Below are 24,101 nucleotides of genomic sequence, written 5' to 3' on the forward strand. Positions count from 1 at the left end.
TCATGTTGACAACAAAGACGAACACATATGTCTCCTTTAAATGCCTCAAGGGATCACCCTACCATCTTTCAGTAGCCATGGTAACTTTGGGAAAAAAAAGCAGCCCTCACCTCAGAAACTGTTTTCTGTGATAAAGGGTTTTAAATCACATTTATCATCTAACTATTAACTTTTCCCCCTATACACCTGAAGGATGAAGGAGAGAGAATCTCTGCTTTACAAAGGAAAGAGAACCTCTTCTGATTCTCTCTGAAAAACCTTGAAGGTGGATGGCAGTGAAGTAAAATAACAACATATTTTTCAAGTTCTGTTTGTATTTTTGCTGACCATAACACAGGTTTTCGTAGATGCCTCCTAAACATATACCATAATGTTGCAAAAAAAAAAGTCCTAACATCCATCAATCAGCAGCTCAAAATGCAAACTCTGGTAGTAGAAAAGGAGGTTTCCTGTACCTTTTGGACTTCATCAAGCTGTGCATCAATTTTCTTCCCTTCAAATTAACTTTGCAAATTACATAATTTAAAGAATGTCTCTTTGCTTCCTGCTGCACTGAAACAAAGAGTTGGCATAGCTGTTGAAAACATCTTTTGACAAAGACTATTCACATCATGATTCATACAGGTCATAGTCAATATAATACTCATTATTAACACACGTATTGTGCTGTTATACAGCTTGGATTAAAGCATGTCAAGGCCAGTGCAACAACTGTTTCCCTACTTAGTGAAAAGTCAACAAAAACTATTTTAAGGCAGTGGACAGCTGAAATACTAGCAGTTTGTGAACCCAAAGTATCGGCATACAATTTTGTCCCAGCCAAAAGACAGTTGTGAATCTATTCAGAAACTGAACTGCTTGGCCATTAGAGCTTTCTTCACTGTTACTTTTGGCAAGGGTACATGTAAACAATAAACAGCACAAGGGACAGAAAAAGCAACAGAGAGAAGAAAAATCTGAACAAACACTTTAAGACAAAGAAATGCCCTTAAACCAAGGAAGGAATGAGACATTGAAGTCCTAGCTGAAAGGGCCTGGTGAAGTTAGAAGGAAAATTCCCTTTGCTTGCTTTTCTCTGTTGGTAGTAAAGATTTTGTATTTCCTTGTAAAAGAACTGAATCGTCCTGTTCGTAATACACAATTTAGTGGTGGACTTGGCAATGTTAGGTTAATAGTTGGACTCAGTGATCTCAAAGGCCTTCTCCAACCTAAATGATTCTATTATCTATTCCCTTCACAACCTCTATCTGGAAAAAATTTGCATAAACATTGCATCTTGAATAGCCACTTGAATCAAAAGGATAGTAACATATTATATGATCAATCTACAAAGCACCATATAAGGCCACCTTTTGAATTTTAACAATGATACTACCACTGCCTTTTAAGGCCAAAGGCATAAGACTGCTCTTTAGTCATCAGTGGTATTCTGCCTTTGTGGACCTCCTGCTTGCAAAGATATGGGAAGTATCACACTTCTCCCCACACAAATGTGTTCTCCCTCACCAAACAATATAGTCACCAGCTAGCAATTAAAGGTGGAACCTTCACTGGGCTTGGGGAAGTAGGTACCAGCTCCCAGTGACATTCACAAAAAGGAATGACAAAACTGAGTGCTCTGGAAATCCTGTGCTGGTATGGTACTTTCAGGGTAGACAAAAATCTTTCTGATGCTTCCATATAGATTATTATGCAAAACCAATGTGAAGAAAAGCTAAGCTGCAGAATACCATAAACTGAATAGTAGATTTCGGGCTTATTTCAATCACATATTGTGCTGTAATGGAAGATTAGATTTTTCAGCCATGCACTGAACCCTCTTTACTACATGACACAGGTCCTTGGGAGAAAGGTACATTGACTCAGGAGTTTCTATCATGCTGCCAATCTTCTACTAACCTCTTACTGCCACTCTTGGCATTTGGCCATGGCTTGGTTCCCATTCATGACCCCTCCCAGCCAGACTCCATGCTCAGCCCTGTGCTTGATGCCAGGAGACCAGCTCACGCATCGCTCTCTCACTCACTAGACTCTCAAAAACCCCTCTCTGTGCTGCTTCCTACCCTGTCTTACACACTTGGAAAGGGCTTCTCAGAAGCATCTGCAGCATAACCTATTATTCCCCTTCAAAGACTTTAATAATCTCCTCTTCTACAGCACATACAACAGCTTGATAAGGGGTATCTAATATTAGACTCCTGATGGGTTGAGGACACCACTATCAAGATAACCGATAATACCTAATTGTTTCTTCTCTCTGACTGTCTGGTCTTCCTCCCTACAGCGAAATCATAAGTGCTCTAGACAGAAACAGGATTTTTTTTAAATCTGAATTTATATGTAATTTAGCGAAACAGAGCTAGGGTCTGCAAACAGGAGTCCTGTTGCTACAGAAAAATAAAAAGTAAATAGAATCACAAATTACAGTCACTTTTATTAATAGGTTGAAAAGACTACTTGAAGAAAGTTCAGTGGTGACTTGCTTCTCCCTAGTAGAAACCTTTTGCATAGGGATTATTTTAACGCCCGAGAATTGTTATTTTATTTTGAGATTAACAAGTACTAACTAATAAAATTCACAGCAAAAAAATTATAAGGAAAAGTAAACTAATCTCTGCCCAAACATAGCAAATACCTCTCAGTGACAAAGGTTTATAAGACTACACAGAAAAATAATAAATGAAAGAAAGCACAGAAACCACATCCATTCATCCTAAACTCTGTGCCACCTGAAAACAACCTATTTATTTAAGGCTGGCAGAAAATTTTTCATTTCAGCCGTTTTTCATGTGGAAATCAGCAAAACATCATCTTTCACAGAAAGAACATTTCAGATTTTCATCAAAAGTATTGGTTTAGACAAAGGTTGTACAGGGGAGGAAGGAGGGAAGTAGACTGGGGAGCAAACCTTACTAGAATGGCCCTACATGGCCATTTCATGCAGGCATGGAATAATTTGTTCTTTATGCACAGAAAGCCTTTTTTCTCTGTTTTTGGCTTATTGTGAGGAAGGACAAAACAGACTTAAGGAGTGTCTTCAGGAAAACTATGGGACTTGGGGAAACATCATGTACAACCATCCATAAGAGTAGTACTCTCTGTAAACCCAGTAAAAGCAATCTACCACTCAGAATATGATGACTCAAAGACAGCAGACAGAGCAGAAGTGACAAGGAAGCTGTGGCAGTATATGGAGCAGGACTGTCACTCAGCCCAAAGGGCAATCTCCGCTCTCAAGAAGCAGGTGTGGGGATACCACACTACTACTCAAGATCATATTCCTCTGACAGCAAATGCAAACCTAAAGCACATGCATACATTATGACCCATACAAGCACCACTGTTAATATATTTGCAGCATGGTCGCACCCTTTTATTTAACATCATCATCTGAAAATCAGTGCAACAAAGAATCTTGTCCTCTAATACTTTATTTCCATTTGACACTGCTGTATTTTCTGCTAGGCTCAGTGGTGTATCTAACATCAAAGTAAAATGCTGATTGCGCAGTCCCACCATTTCATTATTAATATCATCTTCCTGTTTCTGTGAAGCTGAACTCTAGATTTCAAATAATACTTCTTCTAAAGTCCGGGCTGGTACAGTTTTGATTTGCAAGGCATTTTGTAAGAAAAGGTGTGAAGCATGCAACCTGAATATATAATCTCTAATTCTCTTTGTCAGTTTAGACTCTTTAGTTGTACCCATATCTGTACTAACTGAGCTGCAAATTAACTTTTAAATATATTGCTGACAAGCAGATCTTCCTATTTTAACTAAAAAAAAATTTATGCCTACATATAACAGATGAGCAATTCTATAATTTTAAATAAATCATTGTCATTAATTTGCAGTGAGAAGTAGAATCTTTGAAATTTCTAGTACAAGTGAAAATAGCAGCTGTTATCTTGCAAGTTAATTTTAGAAAACTGTGAAATGAAATTTAACCTCAAACACTAAGCTTTGAAGTATCTGACTTCCTATCTTCATGTCTCAGATACCCACCTCCCCTGGCACACAGACAGCTCTCAGGCTGACACCAAGCCAGTGATACGCAGAGTCTGTGCGAGGGCTCACAGCCCTGTAGCAGTGAGCCTGCCTTCCAGGCAGCCTATGCACAGCTGCCCCTGGAGTCTCAGAAATCCAGAATCCTTGGTAAAGGCTACCGTTTCAGTTCTAGTGAACCAGACCTTCCAGTAACAAACCGTCATATTAGAAATTGCCCAGCCCCCTTAAATCCAAAGTGAAACAGAGTTTTATCAAATTGAGATTGCTGGTAAAATGCTATTTAAATACAAAGGAAAAACTGTAAGTGATCGAAAATAACATTTAGTTTCCCTGAACCCACTACCTACACACGGGTCCATATTCTGTAAATTTATACCCTTACAGAAGAGAGACAAAATGCTGAGAAAAGTAACAGTTTTTTAGCACTCTCCTATCAAAACATATCCCAACCAAACTGAACAGAATATGTATAAATAACAATGAAAATTAAAAGCAAATAAGCTGGAAATTCCATTACCTCATCTGAAGTTTTCCCAGTCTGACAGATAAATTATATTGTTATCCCGCAGGTATTTACTTATTGTGCCTCGCACCTATTTCTGACATATCAAAATGAAAACTGTGGTACAGAGGTAAACTGATGGGAAACTTTGATGAAAGTATAAAAGCTTCAGGTCACAATTATAGGGTGACTTCTATAAGAAACCAAAGAGGTGAAAAATGAAACTGGCTTCCAGGAACTGCAGGTTAAACATATTTTTGCTAATGGAATTGTGGAAAAAAATTAATTTTGTCTATTTTGACTACATGAAATAACCTGATTGGGGTTACTACTTTGAAGCAGTAGTATGCTAAAACCTCTTAGCTATGTATCATGTAGCCTGATAGCTTCAGAATGGCAAGTCTAAAGTGAAAAGAAATATCCATCTTCACGATTTGGGCTGCAAAATTTCAGTTTTACTCACGCAGCTGGAAAGCCTGGAGCCTGTTCTGGTACATGATCTTGATGAAGAAGCAAATCACAGGTCTGTTTGGGCATACTGTAAAACTGTTTTCCAAGCCCTCTCCAGTGGAAACCAGGGATGAGAGGAACAAGAACAGCTCAGATCAAGCTTGGAATGTTTAGACAGAGCTATGTTTATGTCTCTGTGGTCTCCCGGACTGATAGTCCAGAAAAGTTTAACGTGGGAGATTAGCCCCTTGTTTTCAAGCACACACCTTTCATTATTCCTCAATGAACTTTCTATTCAGATGTAATCTGTCCTAGGCACAGAAAAGTGAGACTCCTGAAAGGATGGTTTCCATTTTAAATCTATTCTACAGCAACTTCTTACAACAATGAACAGGTTCAAGTTTACTCCTCCTCCCCCTGCTAGTCAGAGTATGCATCACTATTAAACTTTTATAAGATCACGACAGATTTCTGCATTTCTTCCCACCTACCAGGCCAGAGGAAAGAAAGGGAGCCCCATGCGGAGGGAATCTCTTTTCAAACAGGCATTACAGCAGCCAGGAAAGCAATGCCATTGTTCTTTGAAAGAAAACCCTGGAACTGCACAGTGTAAGAAAGGGAGTATCCAAAATCAGCAGTGAAAATTCTGGAGCCCGTCCTCAGCACTCCTAGGTCATACATTATAATTTCTCCTCTAAACAAAAACTTTCACCAAATTCATTGTCACCGCTTAGTATTCAATGAATATGGAAAAGCCACGCACACAGATGCTTGCATAAGAAACTACCTTGATTAAAACAAACTGTTGTCCTCAGCAACTGCCTGCATGTATTCCCAGATGTAATATGCCACGCTCTTCAACTACAACAGGGAAAAAGGAAGGGCCTCTCTGACAAACTACAAAGCAACAGCAAACTACACAGCTACCTCCTCCATCGCCTCAGCATAAGTGTGCACCTAAACAGCATTTTAAGAGGGAATGATTATGCAGACAGTGAGAAAATAACGTGACAGAAAGAAAGAGGAGCAATTTATCCTTATCAGCATAGGTTTTGTTCAGGTATATATACTGGAGGAAAGCCAAGAAACATGAGCCAGAAGCAAATTAAAGTGTCTCCAGCCAAGACATCAGTCTGGAAAGCAAGGGGATCAGGAACACAAAACGTGCGACAGCAAGCAACTGCGATGCAGTTTAAACACAGTTATGGAGACCAAATGCTCCTGAAACCCTGGCAGAATGGATATTACCTCCCCACTGTGGTCTCAGTGCAGGTACATTAATGTAGCTGGGTCTTGAAGTGTATTACTGCTACACAATTAGCTCTGTCTGTGTTCAAGTCAACTTCATTAGAAATTCATTTGCACTAAGTGACTCAGCTTATTAGGCCTTTGTATATGTGTTCAGGGACCAACTGCAGTAAATCCAACTGAGAAAGGACATGGTCTTCCAATTCCCTTAATATTTTGAACAAGGATAAAATCTTCCAAAGAAAACAAGTGTTTTAGTGATATTTGCAAGGCTTACCTTGCCCAAACCAGGGGTGTCTTTCACTTTGCTGACTGCCCTCAACAAACATGGCGGTGCGGGTGGTGGGGAAGTCTGAAGAATACTGCTGAAGCAGGTAGAGAAGAGAGGAGATTCAGGAATGGACGATGCAGAAGGCCTGTGCTTCTTCTTTTTGGAAGACAGGTTCAATTTCTGAGCAGCTCTGCAGGAAAAACAAGAGTAAGGTAAAGCATCCTCAAACTCATCAACAAGAATGAATAAAGGTATTTTTCAGGTTACTGTTTGTACAGGCTCTCAGTTTTGACCTCATCAATCCCAACAGTTTTATAATTCTTGTTTCTCATTCGTTATTAATAATTTAATGCCATAGTTTAATAGTTTAATCATACAAACTCCAGCTGCATTAACCACTAAGCAGGGAAAACAGTGAAGACTGTTTTTAATAGTAGGTTATTCTTACATAAGAACGCCGAAGTTTGTATAGACTTTGATTAAAAAACTAAGCTTTTCTGGAACAGAAGCATTCAGTACTTTCGTTTTTAAAATGTTTTATTTTGAGAGATAATTCAACGTTCACTCTTTGTTGCAGCTGCTTTGGTCCAACACTTGTGCATTCTGCACTGCCCATGGATAATGTTAAAATTAATCATGCTGTTCCGTGGCTTCCTTTTTGTAAAATGACCACTTTAAACAGAGCAGGTCAATGGGAGCACCATTTCAATGGAGAGATAGATACAACAGTTTCAGGTTGTTTGCTTTGGCAGACAAATTGGGACTTAAGATAGGTATAAAAGTAGTCTCTACTGACAGTAGAGCTCCTCACTTTGCTGAAGTGTGACAGTCAAGACCAATAATTCTAAATCCTCCTAAGTTTTAAGAAGCCTTAGTTCCCTTACACTGGTATCAGTATATATTATCCAACTCTGAACTTACAAAAGTAATTGCATCATTTTATCCCAAGGAGTTAGGGAAAAAGATTGAATCTTATATATATATATACAAACACATATTCCAGTATGCAAGTAACTTGTGTTTGTATCATGTGTCTCAAGCACATGAACAAATTACTGCTGGGCATGAAATTACCATATGTCAGCTGGTCACATGCACACTGCGTGCACCACTAGTATATATTCTTTTAGCCTATGGCAAGTTAAAAGCAGTTTCAGACAGATTAGTTTCTAATAAAAGGAAAACACTAGGAGATTTTAATTCACCTGACACAAAATTAGAACTCAGAAGTTTCTGTACCACCTCCTTGTCCTTCCCCTTCACTCTGCCCTAGACACTGATGCTCATAATCTAGCCCTCTCTTTTAAGCCTCTGCTTGTTTTTCAAGGAAAACATAATCAAAATATGTTGGTCAAAAAAATTTTTCCTGTTCCTAGCAACATTTCAATGGTTTGAGAGAATTCAATTATTTCAGCTTCCACACTGTCCATCACTAACACTTCTGTGAAGTTGTCCATGTTAAGTCAAGATCTTCTGTGTGCCTTAGTTTCACTGTGAAATTATTTCAAGGAAAATCTTCTACTATGTGCAACAATTGAAAACATAAATGTTGGCCAAACATACTGAAAAATTTACCCTTGTGGTCAAGCTCATTAGTCCAGTTTTAAATAAAGTGAAGCAGTGGCTTCACTTACTGTGGTCATCCATCTGGTCTCACTGACTCACTTTGGGTGAAAATACATTTACTAAAAGCTGTTTTCTGAATTGACTGACAGAGCTATTATTCCTCTTCTACAAAATGCTTCTCCAGACTTTGCTGTTCCTTTTACAAAGCTGACAATGTAATACAAACCACTTTTTGACCCAACCAAGCCCATAACTGGCATTTTCTTAAAGAAAAAATGTTGTTGAAGGTACCTGGCCTTTTCAAGATCTTGGAACTATATTCTAGTTTGACAGTTACAACCTTTCAGACTGCATTCAGGTGAAATAACCTGAATTTTCATTAGATTTTTGGCCTGCAATTGGTAAAATATATGAAAAACAATAAACTATTTCCCAGAACTTCATGGGGTTTTCTGGTTTTCCCCAGGGAGAGGAAAATCAATGCATGGCAGGTTAGAAAATCATTACAAGTCCTATCAGACTTGACTGAATTTTGAAGGGGATCAAAAAGGCAATAAGCATCAAGTAATTCCCAGAGCACTCAGCTGGGAAGAGAAGAATATTTTAACCAGATGTAGGCTGCAACATGACACAAATACATAGAGTGTGGCTTCCTTATGAGCACATTTGCATGAGCAAAATAATTCAGCTTGGGTGGCTAGCATTGCTCTGAACACAGCTGGTCACGCCAGCTGATGCTGATTTGGCTCTGTGATCCAGTACAGGAGGTTAGAAATTCTCATATTTTACTTTTTCAGGGAGTCAGAGGCCTGGCTCTCCCATGTACCCTCTCTGCATCACTAGATATCTCGGGCAAAGCACCAGGCTGGACTTGGGAGACCTGATGCTGCTGCAGCTCACAGCCTGCCCAGCTCAGCCAGCAGCTGTTTAGGCTCTGCTCTTTGTACAGGAGCCAACTATTTTTTTTTTTCATTTAGTATCTAGTATAATAGGACTCTGATTTCCACTCGAGACTCTGCACACCATTACATAATGGTAATGGCAATGATGGCAGCATGGCTTTATGTACAGACAAAAAGCTGATCATACTCAAAGTCATATCAGCTCCCACTTGAGCCCAGTGACATCAGCCATGAACTATGCAGGGGTGTGCAGTGAGCTCCAGTGCATCGTAAACCACTTCCCCACTGTGTATGCGGCATGGCTGTGGTAGGGATTGTGTTCCCAGAGACACACAAGGAACTTGACCCAAATTAAATTTTTGAAGTGCGCAATTTAAACTGTATTAGATCACTGTGTGGACACATTCATTCACAACAGAACCGTCTTTAATGTCATTTCACTGAATTACTTTCCAAAATAATGCAAGTTTAATCCAGTTTAGCTAATATACTTTGGATTAACACCTTCAGATATTTTGGACTATTTTTTCTGGATGTAAACAAGCATCTGGAGACTTTTTGAAAGCTTACAAGATTTCTGGCAGACGAAATAATCACAAGATCAAGAGCTGAAATTGCAGGAGGAACATTAGAAAGCAGATTAAAGTTCAATCCAAATAAAACTAATAGATTGCTGGCAGCAAAGGGGAACTGCTTTGAAAATCCACCTAATCCATAGCAAAAATCGAGATCATTCTTTGAAAGGACATTCTCTGCTTTTTGTTTTTTAAAATAGAAGTCTAATAAGGTATATCTTTGGGCAGTCAGAATACTTTTTGCCTCCCACCTGTGCAGAAATGTTGATATATTTTTTCCCTTAAAAATTCACGACCAGGCTGGGATTTTCAAATACACTGATTGTAGAGCTAAGTCCCCTACACTGGAAACCAATTCATGATTGATAGGAACTTTATGAAAGCTGAAGGTCCTCAATGGAATTCACTGAAGAAATGGAAGTAAACCAGCTTAGAGGTCATTCTGAGATGTAAGGGGACAAAGTATGCTCTTTGGAAACTTGTCTAGAGAGACAAATGAGCATAAATGGATTAAATAATTTTTAACACATAATAAAGGCATTTCTAGGCTTGATGGAAATAACTCTGCTAAGTTATTCATACTACTTATAAGAAATATAAGAATGAAGTTGATGAAACTCTTAAGACAAAATAAAAACCATTATGGAAAGCTCTGTAAATACCTTGCTTAGAGAACTCATTAGGTAATTTCCTATAGTATAATATGTATAAGGAAACTCCGTGGGAGGAACAGTTGAAAATTCAGGGTTTCTAAATTAATGCTAATAAAATTCAAGGGACACCTCTTTAGCTTCATAAAAGAAAATATTTTTTCAGCAACACATCATCCAAGGCAAAGTTAAAACTTCAGGACCCACTGTCAAAGTAGAGGTCACTAAGGCCACTAGGTTCATTAGATTCAGAGGGAGGTGAAACATTAAGTGAATACTTAAAATATTATTCACAGTTGTGTCAGCAAAGATCATCATTCATAAGTAACACTGACTGACTTGCTCCTTCATCACTGACATCTGAAAAGATTTCCTTAGGTGTGTATCTCTGTATAATTATTCCTTACTGGATATTCATACTCCACTACAAGGCATTCAATACTTATTAACACTGGAAACAAAATTCCAGATCACAGGAGCCACTGAGCTAGCATATTAGTTTCTGTGTCAAAATAGAAACTGAAATATGCTCATTTTCATATCATATTTTCCACAGAGAAAATCGTTCTCAAGCTATGGAGGCTGAACAGCCATGGATTAGCTAAATGTAATGCAAATATTTACAATTTTAATTAAAACTAAAAATCTATTTTTCTTTTTTATTTGGAGGTATGCATTTCATTTTGTAACACAAATACTCTTGGCTGGGAACACCATTCGAAGAGTAAGGAATGAACTTTATCTGTGCAAGGAATGGCTTACCAGAGGATGTTCTGGTTTGACAAGCCCGAAGGAGGTTAATGATATTCCCTAACAACTAAAACATGACCTTTACTTATCCAAAACTGCCTTGCCTGCTGTATCTTAATGCTAGGTTGGAAAATCGATGCAAGTTTAGTTTGGAAATGAGTCTTCGCAGCTATATCACCAGTTATAAAATACACCGATATTTATGGCCAGAAGTGTTGGATACCCAGCATGAAAGGCGCATATCGTATGGTGTCAAGTTGGCCACCTAAAAGTGAAAGATACCCAGCCTCACCCTCAAATTGAAAACCCTATTTATGTTCTCGTTTGTTTGGGTTTTTTTAAACCCCAGACATAATTCTTCCTGCAGAAAAAGTAGAAACTCTTGGCTATCAGCTACAAAGTAAAACGTAGTCTGTATAGTATTTTATTTAAGTGACAGAATGTCAAACAAAGGTATACTGGAAGATTGTCATTAGTTTTGATTATTTCCAACTCAAAGGTTTGCAAATGGTTTCACAGTGTATTTTCTGCTTTGGGTAATTATGTTTCTATAAAATGAGTCATGATATCATATCATATCATACATAGGTCCTCATGTAGCTGAAAGGTAAAAAACAATAGGATACAGCAAATTTACAACTACGCAGACTTGTTTTCTGGGAGAAAAGCTAGTCTTGATTTTCAGTTACACAGGGTCATTCAATACTGCCTTCTCTATGATCTTTCACTACTGAATTACGTCAGCTACATGCTGACTATAAAAACTAGACACAGGGCACTTAATGGGATGTTCACATTTTCTAGTTATAGGGATCTAATCTACCTTCTCTGAATCATCACAAAAAATTATTCTTTTTTCTCCCAGTCACCTCTATAGGTGACACAGGCTTACTAATGTGACATTACAACCAAGTTGACCTGAGTACTACTACCAAGAGGGGAAACCCCACACCTGCCATGGCCCAGGCTGCACACTTCCTTTCCCTCCCTTTCTTCTTTTTTTTTTTTTTTCTTTTTTTTTTTCTTCACTTATTTTGGCTTGGCCACTACGATTTTAACCTCCTGAATGGGCTTGTGCCAAAAGTGCTCTAAATCATACTTATTTGACATGGCTAATATACTTGAATTACTATGGCAAGCACTTTCCCAGCCTTAAAATCTGAGGCATGTGGTACAAAATGTGGTTTCATACAAATCTCATATTTCTGTTTGGAGGGCAATGAACTGGCGAGGAGCCATGGTTTCCTTTGCGCCATGCCTTTCTTTGCATCTTCTAAAGCAAAGAAAAGAGAGATGCTTTACAGGTTCTTTAACCAACAAGCTAACAGCTATGCTCTGCTGAAAGGGGCCACGTTGCCTCTCCACCATCTGCTGCAAACCAGGGCTACCATCTGGGAAGCATGCTCCATGGCAGAGCGAGAACAACCTCCAAGAGCTTCTCCTCATACCTCTATATGGAACAGTTTTTCTCATCCAGAGTGAAAGCAAAAAGACAGAGCAACAAACTCTGCAGCTGGCTTGCCATGTCACTTCTCAGTCCTCATTCCCTGCCTTGCAACAGGAAGTTGCAAGCTATAAACAAGAATCAGGGCAACTTTACTCCACTTTAATTCTCTGTGTGGCCAAACCCAGGGCTGTGGTGTTGCAGCCTAGCAAGATATGTGAAGAATGAAATAAGAATCCTCAGAGGAACACTTCCTAGATTTGTACTTCCAGTAAGATTCTTAGTATTTGTGTTTAATTATTTTACAATGCCTTTAAAATCTGGAGATAATTTGAGCTTTCTGCTTATGCTGTATAAGGTATAATAAACATCTCTCTAATGCCCAGTAAACACTTGCCCCTTATTGTTCTTTTTATTTTTATGCATGCATCCAATTTCATAGCAACAATAAAGCTGTCCCAGGCTGTAATCTTTCACGTCTTGGGTGGTAGTAAGGATATTTTGGCCACAGTGCCTTAGCAACTGCAGTCTCCCCAGGAACTGTACTGTAACTGTCCAGAAACTCATTATTTTCAATTTATTTGATTCTAAAACATTCAAGATAGGGTTTCAGACTTTATTCAGGACAGGTCTTACAAAAACTGTGGCTTGCTGCACACAGGCAAATGTGGTAAAATTAAGAGCTCAGACACGCTCTTACATAAACTTGAAATTTGTGTAAATTCACTAGCAACAGAGCTGGTCCTAGACTGCACCAAAACAAAGGTAATGAATATGTTTGAAGACCAATAGCTTAATCAAAAGCTCAAAATTCTATGTACGTACACATTGTAGGACAGAGGACTCATATTCTACGCAGCTGTTACTTGAGCGAAACTCCCAGTTTTAGAGAAGGGTATTACAAGATATGAAACAAACCCCTTCTCGTGTCATTATTGTTTGATTCACAAGATTCTCTTCATCAGGAATCACTGTATTCCAGTAAAGATCTTCTTATCTAACCTAAAAGTTCCTGGAAAATCCTGATTCAGTGACAGATGTCCTTCTGCCTTTGGCAACAGGATCGTTAATTAGCACTCATGCATCAAGGTAATGTTGGCAAAAAAAGTAACAACTCAAATGAACCATCACATTTGGAATTTTTACAAGATCATACCCTTGTCCCTCAATACTACCCATCAAGAAAACTACTTCTTGACTCAATATCTTGATATATTTAGCTAGAGAAAGATCATTCCTGATTTCTTTCCTTTCTTTTGTCACATCATTATCTTCTCCTCTTAGTATGGTTTCTAAATTTCAGGCATTACTGACTCAGGTCACTACACACACTATAAAAATGACCAGATTCACCCCTCCTTCTGTGTTATTGGCTGTAGACACATATAATCAGTCTGCACCTTTAGAGAAAAAAAGAGTGATTTTGGAGATCAGCAGAAGAACCCAACTCTAAAAAAATGTTCAGCATTCAAAAACAGAAGAGAAACTACTAGTCAATTTTTTTAAGAATGGGTAAAGGTTGTTTTTTATTACTAACCTACCTTATTTTTCTCTCTAAAAATGGTTTTATGAAATACGCTTTTATAAAAAACAGTAGTCAGACAGATCACAGTTCTCACTACATTATCCTATTCTTGGAAAGCTCTGAGGATCAATTGGACATGTGTCACTGCATGCTTAATACATGAAGCAAGCTGAACCATTATACTTGGGTAAAATAAAATCAGATGTTTAGCACTAGCTTAATAGGGGAAGAAAACCAGCTATATTTACTCTAACTCAAATCAATTCAAATGTAAGAACTTACCAATTACTGCCATGGTTACTTGACAATGCATTTTCAAGTTCATGTGTGAAAACTGCATAGGCAAGAGCACTACAACCACAAACCAGAGTAGCCTTAATTTCAGGCTCACAGAGCTGAGGGCAAGGGTTCTAGTATCTTTCAAGGCAAGGTCAGAAATAGGTTCCATCCAGCTCAAGCTTTGGATGTTAAGAAGTATTGCCTATATATAATAAAGATTTATATAGCAAGACACTGGCATTGCCACTAAGCAATAAGAAAGGAGATGTGCACTGTTTTGTATTAGTACTGTTGTTGTGTAAAACAAGAAACATATGCAGATCTGTCGGTCTTCAAGTGTTAGCTGTAAAATATTAGGGCTTTAGATGTACAGTTACACTGCCTTCTCATAAAAGCTCCACCAGGAATAGCTGGCAGATTTTCCCTATGTCTGAGATAACGTAGCAAATGCCAAACTGTGGGACAGGACCATTAGTCAGCCCCTAGCTGACTCTTTCCATGAGCATTCATGACAGTTCAAAAACATGACTAACAGAAGCTTTGCAATGAGAGGCCCACAAACCACTGGCCATTTAATAACAGTCCTTAAAATCACATAAAGAAAATTCTTTAGCTGTAAGTTTTATGGAGCTTATATGATTACGGTTATTCTATTACCTTGGATGCTAAAGCTGACCACATACTGTGCGGAAAGCTATTTTGCTTCATCTCTGTCCCATTCAGCAAAAACCTCTCATAACACCAGGAGGAAAAGCAGCCAGCACACAGATTCACAGTCCATTTTGTCATTGTTTAACTTTCCAGTTGGCAGAACCATAAAAAGGTTAAAAGGCAGGTATGTTTTACAGAGGATTTTACCTCATCAATATTTTTGAGGTCAGCACATTTAAAATAACACCAGTGTACAAATGGTAAACTATTCTGACAATGCAGATGCACTGAAATTCAATGCACTTCAGCCCAGCTCTGACAAGCAATCTCCTGTCATAGTAAAAACTATTTCCTCTAAGAGTTCCTGTTAGTCTTGTCTTGTACTTATTTAAGCCACCACCATGAGATAGTGATAATTCTTTGAGACAAGTTGTTTTCAACTACTGGAGACTATAGCCATTACTACGTATAATATGATACAGTCCAAGAATGAGGTTCTTCTCATAACAGACTGCACACATCCTAAAATCAATCCAGTCCTAAGAGCTAATAAGCAAAGTAGACAAAACAAAAGAAAGAAATTTTATGATCCCACCTTCATGGAAATAGGCTGAAGCACAAAGAATTTCACAAATGGTGGGAAATGATAATTTAATCTAGATCATCTCAGCAAATTCACACAAATAGTTATGATGCTTTTGGAGATGTCTAACTCGGCATCCCCCCCCCGGTACCTAAAAGGAGGGTACCAAGATAATGGAGTTACACTCTATACCAGGGTATGGAAGGAGAAAAAGAGCTAAAGGACATATGTTGAAATGAGAGAAGTCTGGACAGGGTAAAAGGAAAGGCCTTTATATCCTGAGGGCAGCCAAACAACATGGTGCTTTTTTTTTGCTTGGGAAAGTTTAAGACTCAAATGGATAAGGGTGTGAACAATGTGTCTGACTTCAGAACTGAACCTGTTTTGAGTAGGAAATTGGATTAGAAACATCCTGAGGTCACTTCAGCCCTCATTGATCCAATGATGCAATGAAAGAAATATTGCTGCAATTCTGAAAGCAATAAAATATATGCTTTATTTTTTCTTTCAAAATGTATTTTCTCTGAAATTTTTCAACAAACTCACTTGGCATCAGTCTCAGAAATTCATGAAATCCAAAATTAAGGCTTTAATTTTGAGAATATTAATTTAAATATAATTGGAGAACTGTCAAACTACAATTTCATACTGAAAAAGTTAATGGCTGCTTCTTTTTGCAAGGCTCTAACCAAAACACATTAAAAAATTTCTTGATTATTGTTGCCTTTCTGGGAGGGACATTAGCTAATCAGCAGAGGCTGATGAATTTATTCTGAATGAAATCCACGTATTTTGCTGAGAAACAAATTTGACACAAATTTCACCCAAGTCCCCTTCAATGTTTTGTGATAAGACCTTCTATCCCTATCTACTGATAGCAGATGAAAGTAATTCTACTCAATACTAAATGTCCTCATATCCTACCATTTGCAGGGAAAGTCCCATGCACCCAGCCTCTTGCAGGAATGCTCAGCATTCTGCTGGCTCGGACCCCACCTCCTTTGGGAGCTGACCTTAATATTTAACCTACTTTAATCATACTGCAAAATGAATTAATATGAAAAATTATAAAACTGGAAAACACTATTAGTGTTGGTAATTACTGATATTTTTAAAACAAACCTTTTGTTCTCTTTTTTCTATTTCCAGTAAAGTGAAACGAAAAAAAAACCCCATGAAATTAAATACACCACACAGAGTAGTAAGCTATTGCCAGTAAAAAAAAAGAACTGTACAGATGTGTGGCACAGGCACCAACAAGCAGAATTTATAAGAAATGTAAAGAATTTAATCAGCAGCTTTTTGCTAATTACCTGTACAAATTTCAGTGAAAGCCAATTAATTTTCAGTTCTGAGGGCACTTCTCAGACAGTTGGGTATACTGCTATATTGAACAAGTATTTGACATGTATTTTTGTTTCTTAGAGAAAGTAAATTCCTGAAAATACCTCTAAAGGTGGAAAAATAAGTTATTTAAAGTGGCTCAAAATTTTATGCAAAAATGTTTTTTTAAACACATCCTGTCATATAAAGAAAACAGGAAAATGTATTTACTGTTTGATTTTACTTGGATATCAATCTCTTTTGAGGTTTGTTGATAGCACCCATATTCACACATCTGTTACACCTGAAAAAGTGTCAGTAACTCATGTTCAATACTGATAAAATACAGCTGAGACTAAGAGGTGCAGTGGGAAGGGATATCAGAGGAATTAGAAAGAGTCTTGTCAGAACACCAAAGGGACTGAAGTCTCTGAATCTCATGGGTCCATGGTAAGTATTACAAATACAAGGAGCAATATTACCCAGAAAAATCTTTTCCCTCTTATAATTGCTCCCTTTTATAGTCCTCCTATTTCTTTTTGGATATAGGCTTTTCTATGCTATATTTTTTATCATCTGCAGGCCAAAATATTGTTGTTTGCTCTAATGAGAGCTAGGCATGAATGTTTCACTTGGTGCAGTCAGAATGAAAGCTCATTTCCCAAGCGGGCAGATTCAGCCATAACTCTGAGCTCTCCTTTTGTCATCCTATTGTCTTTCTCCACTATTCTCTATAGTCAATGGTTAGGAGCATGATAAACTTTCTGTTTCTTGTTTTTCATAAGACAAATCATGCTCAGTGAATACCTGAAGCCTTCCCAGAGTTGTCTGCATCTAAAGCTTTGCTTCCTGGACAGCTGGCCTACTGAAAGCTGAATCAGCTCTCTCTCTGCTGGGGGCTTCTGGTTCTTCCCTCTCCAGTGACTCATTGGTTCCTGACCCACAGCACCTACTGTTTGGTGCAATCCTATCGAAAGGTACATCCCCCATGTTAAAACATCTTGGTACAGTGTGTTCTTCTAAAGATCCTGGTCCTCATCACCGAAGCAAACAGTAGACTAAACATTACCTCTACCAACAATTCAGAGAATACTTAAAAAAAACCCAGGAACAGAATTATTCTTCCAAGAGACCTCATTTTTAGTAATGTAGCTCCCTGACACAGATCAAGTCACTGCCTTGCCTCCATCACAGCACAATCACTGCTTTGTGAAGTATTTTCTTTGATGAGAAGGCTTGGAAAATTGGTTCATCTGCCCACTTTATGATAAATATCCCATTGTCAGGAAACCAGAAAGTCAAGTTAGGATTATTGACAGTTTTCTTTTGAACTTGGAAACCATTTCCAGTACTTCTTTCTATGCACACCTACCTCAGAAATTACTACAATTGCCAAAGTGCGTTTATATGGTTCTACAATAGATTTCATCCTGTTGTCCTATTTGCTATACAGAAAAAGTTTATAAACATGGGAAGTAAGACATAGGATAGCCTGTAGTCAGATCCTACCATCTCTCTTCTGTGTAACAAACAGCTGCTCTTTGCACATCCCTCGCCACCCCCAGCCCCTCTGGCCAATAATAGGACAAAAATTGTATTTTTTTACTATATTTCTTTTATACCAGACAGAGGACAGGAGAAGAAGAGAGCACATTCTGCATACAGAAAAATTTGAGTATACTTCACTTTCCAGAGAAGAAGATAACAGAGAGATTAATTTGTTTCTTCTGCCCTACTACAGCTGCCTGCAGCAAGGCACAAGGAGTCCAAATGGTCCCTCACTCTGTGTTTGCAGCAAGAGAAGCCCCTATTTTCCATTCTGGAAATTTGATCATCCTGACACATTCAGTATATTGGTAATATTTATATTTTAAATAACCATAAACCAGTAGGAAACAAAACTTTGCATTCAGTTTCCAACATCATGAGACTCTGCTCTCACTTGAAATGCTTTTATCTGATTTAAACTAGAGAAGATGGAAACCTTATTGAGTGAGTAACGTAGTTAAAATTAAGCTGACCAACTGATCTGTCATGTCTGGGGTTGCCTCCTTTTATTAAAGAACTCTCCATTCCTTTGGAGTAAAACATATTCCTGTTGAAACTTCAGAACAAAATGAAAACTTCATTTTATCTGCAGGGTATTTATCCATTTGGGACTTATTTAAGCTGTCTAACTTTATCAGTTTAGGCCTTCTGGGCTTAAAACAAATCTGTGCAGTACTCTCTGAGGAACCTCAAGCAGATCCTCCCCTCATCCTCCCACCCTGATTGTTCTGTGAACTAGTACCCAGCAAATGTAGGTTGCAATCAGTCCTCCCTAAAAGGCTTTCAGAAGATATCAGCATATCATAGCACTTTCATTTCTCACAACCAAAAAACCCACCCTGCACCCTCTCACTGAGCCACAGAGTGTAAAACCAGTCCTTTGGTTTTAACAGAACCCATTAGACTCCAATAAAGAGTGGGGCTCTGCACAGCTTTGTACACAGCCACACAGCCTTTCACACTCTCAGAACTGAGGTTATTTTTAGTATATCTTCTGTTTTGTACACTTGCAACATCACCATAAACTTGCATCACTGAAGCAGCTCCACTCAAGTAGTCATTCAAGACTGAATGTTACAACTCAGAAGACTACAAATATTGGGGGACAAGAGAGGGGTAAAGTATTTTAGCTTCAAGTAGCTGATAACACAATGTTTTTACACCGCAAGAAACACTAAATTTCTAAATATGAATCTTATTCTTCTCCCTGATATGGTGCTTCAGCAGGAAAGCAACAGGTATACACTGTGCCCACAGTGCAGAAGCACTGTGAAGCTGATACAGACAGACAAGCCTTAACTTATGCTATATAAATACAGATTTTTTTGCCCCTGTCTAAAAAGAAGCTATCCCACTGTAATTACAGTAGCATGGTTATAGCAAATAGCCTTCTTAGTGTGAAAGTATTTATTCTGGTCAGTTTATTCCTAAGCAGCATGAGGAATATGGGAATATAATGCAGAGTACCACTTAATGATAAAATTGCAGTTACTCAAGAGTGATGATACTGATACAATTATGTTGGCAAAAAGAAATATGACTCATAACAAAAATTGTTGCTTTATATATATATATGTATTTTATATATATATATATGTGTGTGTGTGCTTTGTGTATATATGAACACACACACGCAACATAGAAAGTTCATTTTCCCCTGTACAGATCAACACCCACACCAGTCCTGCATGAACAAACCAAAGAAGAGAAGCACTGTGGAGTACAGAACAGGGAACCAATTCTGGGCCTTGTTAGCTTGGGCCAACACCACCACACTGCTTCACACCTGAGCTGGGACAGCACAAGTCCATGCCAGACAAAGCAAGTGGCTACAGATCTCTCCTTTTCAGTCATCAGTACTGACTCATCAGGAGTCAGTACTCCTTTTTTTCTTTCATTTTATTATGTGCTCCTGTAGCTATTTTACATATGTGCCATGTTTTCACTTTATCTGATTACTGCCACAACGATTCATTCAAACAGGTAACACTGAAAACACAGCAGGAGGATGAAATGCATTTGGCTCGTCACCAACAGGCTGATGCCCATTTGGGAGTAATGTTGTAGTCCTTGCTCTATGATTAGCTCCTCCCCACTGCACCGAGTTAGACTTTCATTTGCCATTCTGTTCCCCTGGTTAGAATGCACTTATACTCCCCTTTGGGCTTACCTTCTTTTCTAGATACCTACCTCTGAAAATGAAGATCTGGAAAGAAGACCCGTGGACTATGTGACACAATTAGACAGCATTTTGTACCAGGAGAAACAGTGTATCTGTGGGGCCTTTTTGAATGGTTGTATTTCACACATCTAACACTTCAAGGGGACACACTCTTATCACATTAAATTCGAATCAATAATCTAAGGGGCAGTTTCAATGACTCTTCGGAGATATGATCATGCTTTGAAGCTCACAGAGGCCAATCTTGGGTCACTTGTTTCTGAATGTATGATAAATTTGCTCTGCAAGTTCAATTTTGCAAGACCCCAACCACCTCCTACAGTGTTCGCTGCACACTTTTAGCTCTCACTGAGACTAATGGGACCTTTAAGGGGCTGGACAAATTTCAGGAACAGGCATTTTTCAAATTATGAAAGCAATTCCTGTCTGTGGGCCTGATCCAATACCACGAAGTATGCCCTGTATTGCTGCTGAAAAAAAAAAAAAAGAAGCAAAAAATACTCATTTTCTTGAAGAAGGAAATTACAAGAAGCCCTAAAGTTAGAACACAAGACAACCAGCTCATGCATGGAGCTTGTCAGTACAGCTGTTAGGAGGCTCCCAGAAAAGTTAGCTGGTGGGGTAGCCAGCCAAACTGGAGTTACCACTGTGTGTGTTAGGAGTGCAAGACATGATTACGCAATCATTATTTACCAAGCAAGATGCAGAATTTTTTCAAGCACAACTGAATTGAACACCTGGCTGTGAGTAAAACTGGCTCATAAGCAGAGAGGTTGGCTGCCTTTGCTGCAGATAAACTCACTATCATGAGAACTTCAAGAGTAAGACATTTGGTAATTAAAGGAGTATAAATATAAGGCATGTGACCATGCCATCTCCCCTTCTCTCTCTGATGTCACAGAAAAACATGGAATGGCAAAAACAAAGCTTATTTGTATGTTCTTTTCCAAGGCTAAATAAGATTATAGCAGAAGCAGAAGGGCAGTCACACTGGCTTATATGAAGACGATGCTGTGATATTGGGAAGCTGGCTGGGAGAGAAGTAAAAAAAACCCACCAACTCAAAAAATCTCTAAGCAGTCTATTTTAAGGAGTCATCTTATATAACAGGAAGCAAGCACAGTTATTCTGGATGCTTGAACACCGTCTGTCACATTGCCATAAGCAAAGGAAGTATAAAGAAGTATGTGAGACCACTTGAAGACTGTTAGTTTTAATTAGTCTGTAATAATTTTGGTTATATAAATCCTTGCAGGTTGAATTAGAGGAAGAAAGTGCCATAGAGATTAAGCCTGCATAATATCTAAATCATTCCAAAGCTATGGGGAAAAGAGGTCTATCTTTGCAAATGGCAAGCTCAGAGTTGAGATTGGCAGTCAGTGTGTGGTATCTACAGGTGGCAAGCACTCACACTGGCTTGAATTCTTCAGTGCAGGAGTATACACTTTCAGGAAGGTAAAGAAGCACTTTTCTGTCCAAGAGCTAATGAGTGAAGCATCAGCTATCTATGTACAATCTAGCTGCAGCACTAGAAGTGTCCCTCAAGGTTGTGGTGGACCAGCTGGCTCATTAATCACTACCCCAGCTTAACCTGTGAGTGCCACAGTAGCACCCAGAGCTGCTGGTGCAGAGAGCTAACACACCTCCTCTATCTTTCCTCTCTACGAGCACAGATGTGTAACAGAGGGTAGGATGCAGTCCTCAGTTTCTTCATTTCTAGGTTATGAGTTAGAATTTGGCTAGTAGCTTTGGTCATAAACAGTGTTTAGGATGAAAGGATGTACTAGAATTTTAAGAACACTGGTGAAACACTTCAGAGCCTTAAAAAAAAAAAAACACATACGTGTACTTTTTTAAAACTTTAGTATACATGAAAGAGAAATAAAATTGTGTGTATCAGATTGAATATAATTAAAGAGTTAAAGAAGGGATTGTGTGGACACTACATAGGTTTGCCCCAAACAGCCACTATTTGCTTCTCCTAAGGCTGTGCAGGTTTATTATCCAGAAAAGCAATGCCACAGAGAAACTTTGCAAACCTCAAGAAAAAAAAACAATTTAGGCACTAACATGCAACTGTGCATAACACATATGGGGCAAATTTTCAGGAAATCTAAGCTAGCCTTGTTCCAAATACTTCTGTATGATTTCACAACAGCTGGTTCAGGGAAAGCTTGAAATTTGTCCCACTCTTTATCCCAATTAGATACAAAACTAAAAGCCTCTTAATCCATAAATGACTGCTAAAATGGGAGAAAAAAAAGATGAAAGGATGAAATTTAGGTCAGCTAATAAAAATAGAAATAAATATAGCAAATTACAATAACTGAATATTACTAAAGGTTAGTGTAATGTTTACTGGGTTTTATCCATTTAGTTCTTGGTATGCTGACTCAAAAAGAGAAAGACCCATTTAGGCACGTTTTTCATATGTAATATTAAGCTTTCCCTTCATGAAAAAAATCTGTATATCTCATTGCTAGGAACTTTTCATAGTGACTAATCTATAAACCAAGGAAACATATTGTTTTGGTTATACTTTTTAAATGGGCATATTGAAACTTATGAAAGAAGCAAAGAAGGTAATAAAACTCCTCCAGTTCCCCATCCAAATAACTATAATCATATTATTTATATTGCCTGCCACTTCATCATTATCATTACTACATTATGGCCAGAAAATCAAATGTAAGAAACTTTTCTTTGTGTCTGATAATAAAACATTTTGTTCAGATGTTCCTGGTTAGAGCTGTAGCTTCCCTCACAGAAGTGCAACAGCATGGAGGTGAAGACAGAAAGCCATAAAGATCCCCAAATCCACAGAGATGCTACAAAGCCAGAAGGAATGGAAGAGTCACGATTCCCTGGGTAAACACTACCACCACCTAACAGATTTTATCTGAGAAGGTATCTTGACTGAATGTCATGCTAACTTCCTACCCCACACAGTACCTGCTCCAGCAAAACATTTCTCATATGTAGGAGGTTTTGAATAGCATGTTACAAACTTCTCCCTGCAGCTTTCTGAAAGAAGCTGTCTCAGTTTCTCTCTTCCATGTTATTCAATGTTTAAGAGTGGCTGTGAAAGAGCAAAACACACAGCATGTGTGTAACTGGGAGAGGCAAAGAGAGATGCAAACACCTGCTGGGACTCTATTTAACGTGTAACTCAAGAATTCCCTTGCAGAGGGCTGAACAGGTTAAGCCTTTAACACTGTTTAACACATGCACAGAATGTAATTTTTACCTCTGTAATGCAATGAGCTAAATATAGTTTACATAGCAAAGTACACATAAACATAAAGAGCAGTAGCACATATCTCTCTTGTATACATGGAGTCCTTGGCTATTGGAACAGCTGATGGAAAGGGCACATCCAATTACTTCAGTGCAAAGGCCAAGGCTCACATGTAACAGCCAAGATGAACTGCATTTGCCTCTGCTGCTCTGCTGGTCATGGTTTATCATGTCAGGAGAGCAAGTACACCCTTGAAGGGATGCATTTTTAGCCTACCACTGACCCAGTTTACAGCACTGACCCACAAAGAGTTACAGTGGCACAACAAGCATAAGAAAGGGGAAGAGAGGTCAGTAAACTGTTACATGACATCGAGGGGTAGCCAGAAGCATAATGAGGAGTGATT

The 24,101-nt window shown here is 38.4% G+C and overlaps 1 protein-coding gene across 1 annotated transcript in view; it reads right to left on the reverse strand.

The window, feature by feature from the left end:
* Nucleotides 1-24,101, reverse strand: part of KIF26B (kinesin family member 26B) — a 288,079-nt gene that overhangs the window by 103,932 nt on the left and 160,046 nt on the right. Inside the window, exon 5 of the mRNA XM_032683581.1 lies at nt 6,486-6,669. Within this exon, the coding sequence (XP_032539472.1) occupies nt 6,486-6,669 (184 nt within the window). The remainder of the gene's footprint in view (nt 1-6,485; nt 6,670-24,101) is intronic.

Source organism: Chiroxiphia lanceolata, chromosome 3 (assembly GCF_009829145.1).
Source record: "Chiroxiphia lanceolata isolate bChiLan1 chromosome 3, bChiLan1.pri, whole genome shotgun sequence".
NCBI lineage: Eukaryota > Metazoa > Chordata > Aves > Passeriformes > Pipridae > Chiroxiphia > Chiroxiphia lanceolata.